The sequence below is a fragment of the Protobothrops mucrosquamatus genome, unplaced genomic scaffold (assembly GCF_001527695.2).
Source record: "Protobothrops mucrosquamatus isolate PMUCROS unplaced genomic scaffold, P.Mucros_1.0 scaffold247, whole genome shotgun sequence".
Lineage (NCBI taxonomy): Eukaryota > Metazoa > Chordata > Lepidosauria > Squamata > Viperidae > Protobothrops > Protobothrops mucrosquamatus.
Window position 1 is genome coordinate 350,049 of NW_015386596.1, and position 2,522 is coordinate 352,570.

General features: G+C 37.4%; 1 protein-coding gene across 1 annotated transcript; it reads right to left on the reverse strand.

Annotated features, from left to right (window-relative positions):
* Window positions 1-442: 442 nt before the first annotated feature.
* LOC114922469 (olfactory receptor 14A16-like) lies at window positions 443-1,354 on the reverse strand. The gene has a single exon (XM_029283842.1). It carries the CDS (start codon window positions 1,352-1,354, stop codon window positions 443-445), a length of 912 nt encoding a protein of 303 aa, XP_029139675.1.
* Between the last annotated feature and the right edge of the window lie 1,168 nt (window positions 1,355-2,522).

Here is a 2,522-nt window from a genome sequence, read left to right on the forward strand (position 1 = left end):
TTCTGAGTAGAAAGTACCCAGAGACATTGGGAGAGGAAGGAAGGAAGGAAGGAAGGAAGGAAGGAAGGAAGGAAGGAAGGAAGGAAGCTTTTTTTCTGGCAAGAGCTGATTCTATCATTTATAAGGTGTGAGATATATGCCTCAAATTTTCATTTCAAATGGAAAGTCTTTTACCAAATTTTGCATTTTTACATTTTCTGTGTAGAAATACACAGCTGACATTTTTTTTTTTCAGATTCAATGAAATACATGCAAACAGCATAGAAAAAATATTTATCAGAATATGACTAATGTTACAGACATTTAAAATTAAATATAATACATTTTATTATTTATACACAGAGAGATAATCGCACACACAAGGTTGGGTAGAATATTCTGATAAAACAAGGAAATCATTTTCCTAAACCATTAAGAACAAATCTGCAAGTTGTATATGAAACTACGAAGCTTTGTATAACTTCCACAAGGCATTTTGAAACTCTTTATTTCTCATGCTGTAAATAAATGGATTTAGGACAGGAGGAAGGATTGCATATACAAAAAATAATTCAAGATCAGATGAAGTATTATTAGGTGGTCTTATATAAACAAAGAGTCCAGTGAACAACATCAAAGAGAAAACAATGAGATGAGGGAGGCAAGTGTGGATGGCCTTTTTCTGTCCATGTACAGAAGGAATTTTGAGCACTGCAGCCAAAATCCACACATATGTTGCAACAACAAAAATAAAACATCCAAATATTATGATGCCACAAAAGGCAATTAATCCAACTTCAACTAGATATGAGTCAGAGCAAGAGATTTTAAGCAATTTTGGAATTTCACAGAAGAACTGATCAATCTTATTGGAACAAAACCTTAGTGAAAAAGTGCCACTTGTGTGCAACACTGCATAAAGCAGACTAACAATCCACACAGTGGCTGTCATCTGAATACAGGCTTCTTTGTTCATAATTGTCTCATATTTCAGAGGATTACAAATTGCGACATGGCGATCATGAGCCATTACTGTTAAAAGGAAGTATTCAGAGGCTTCAAAAAACAGCAAGAAAAAAACTTGAGCAATGCATTCAGAATAAGAAATAAACCTGCTATTCATGAGTGAATTAGTCAGAGATTTAGGTACAATGACTGAAATGGAACCAATATCCATCAGAGCCAAATTCATTAAGAAGAAATACATTGGAGAATGCAAACGATGGTTCGTGATGACTACAATAACAATAAAAAGATTGCCAGCAAGGGACACTATGTATATTGTTAGGAACAGGAAAACTTGAAAAATCTGAAATTGATAGACTTCAGAAAACTCCAGGAACAGGAATCCAGTAGGGCTGGTAAGATTTGGCATGCTGTGTGGAAATGTAAAGTGTATCTGTGGGAGAAAAAAAAATAATTATTTGCAAATAATTAATATGTAGAGATGACTTCCATTGCTGAAAAGTTTTGTGCAAATGTATTCAGTTCATATTGATCTTTGAAAACTGAAGAATAGAGAAGGATGGGGATCATAATTTCATATATTTATTTTCTTAAGCATTCATATTGTTAAGTCTGATAAAATTTCAGAAGGCAGAATTTTAACTACAATAAACCATTAAAATGTTTCTATAATTGAAGTCATTTATCACCCAGTCCTCCCATCATCAGCATGAAAGACAAATATAGATGAGGTATCCAATAGAATGACTTAACTTGCTATCCAATCCTGTCAGCTCTAGTTTTTCATAGTAGCTAATTTTTTTCCTGATTCAAAATAAAAAAGGACCATTTTATCTCTTCAAATGGCAAAATAAATTGTCTAACTACCCTAATAAAACAATTTTTTTAAGAACACTGCCCTATTTTATTCTACCTGATGTCCTTTTATTTAACTTGTAGTTTAAAACCTCAGAGTGGGAAAGAACTGTGAGAAAGATAGGGTTTACATAAAGACACAAAATCTCTCTTAGAGCAGGGCTTTTCAACCAGTGGTACGGGTACCACCTGTGGTACATTGGCACCTGGCAGGTGGTATGCGACCATCCTAGAAAAGTGGTAGCGGGGGAGGGGAATGAGCTGAACTGGTGGCAGCACCAAACAAGCCTGAGTGAGAGATGGCTGGAGCTGCAGGGCTGTTAGGGCTCAGTGGAAGCACCAGGATCAGTGCCAGGCTCCAGCTGGGCTCAGAAGAAGTGCCAATCAGCTGGAATGTTGCAGCATCTCCAGGGTCTTGTGATTTACATTGGCAACTGATTCATATTTATGATGGTCACAGTGTCCCAGGGTCATGTGAAGTGACCAAAACCTGCTGCAACCACCCAGCAGATGGGGGAATAAAAACCAAACACCCCCACTCCACCCCTGCTGCCAATCTTCAACAGAAATGCTCACAACAATGAAAACCTCAGACAGGAGGAAGAGCACCGCTGGGAGGACAGGCAGGTGTCTTGCTCAGCTGTGGCTTGGGGGTCACTTTTTTCAGTGCCATTGTAACTTCAAACAGCCACTAAGCGAACTGTTGTAAGTCGAGGACTACC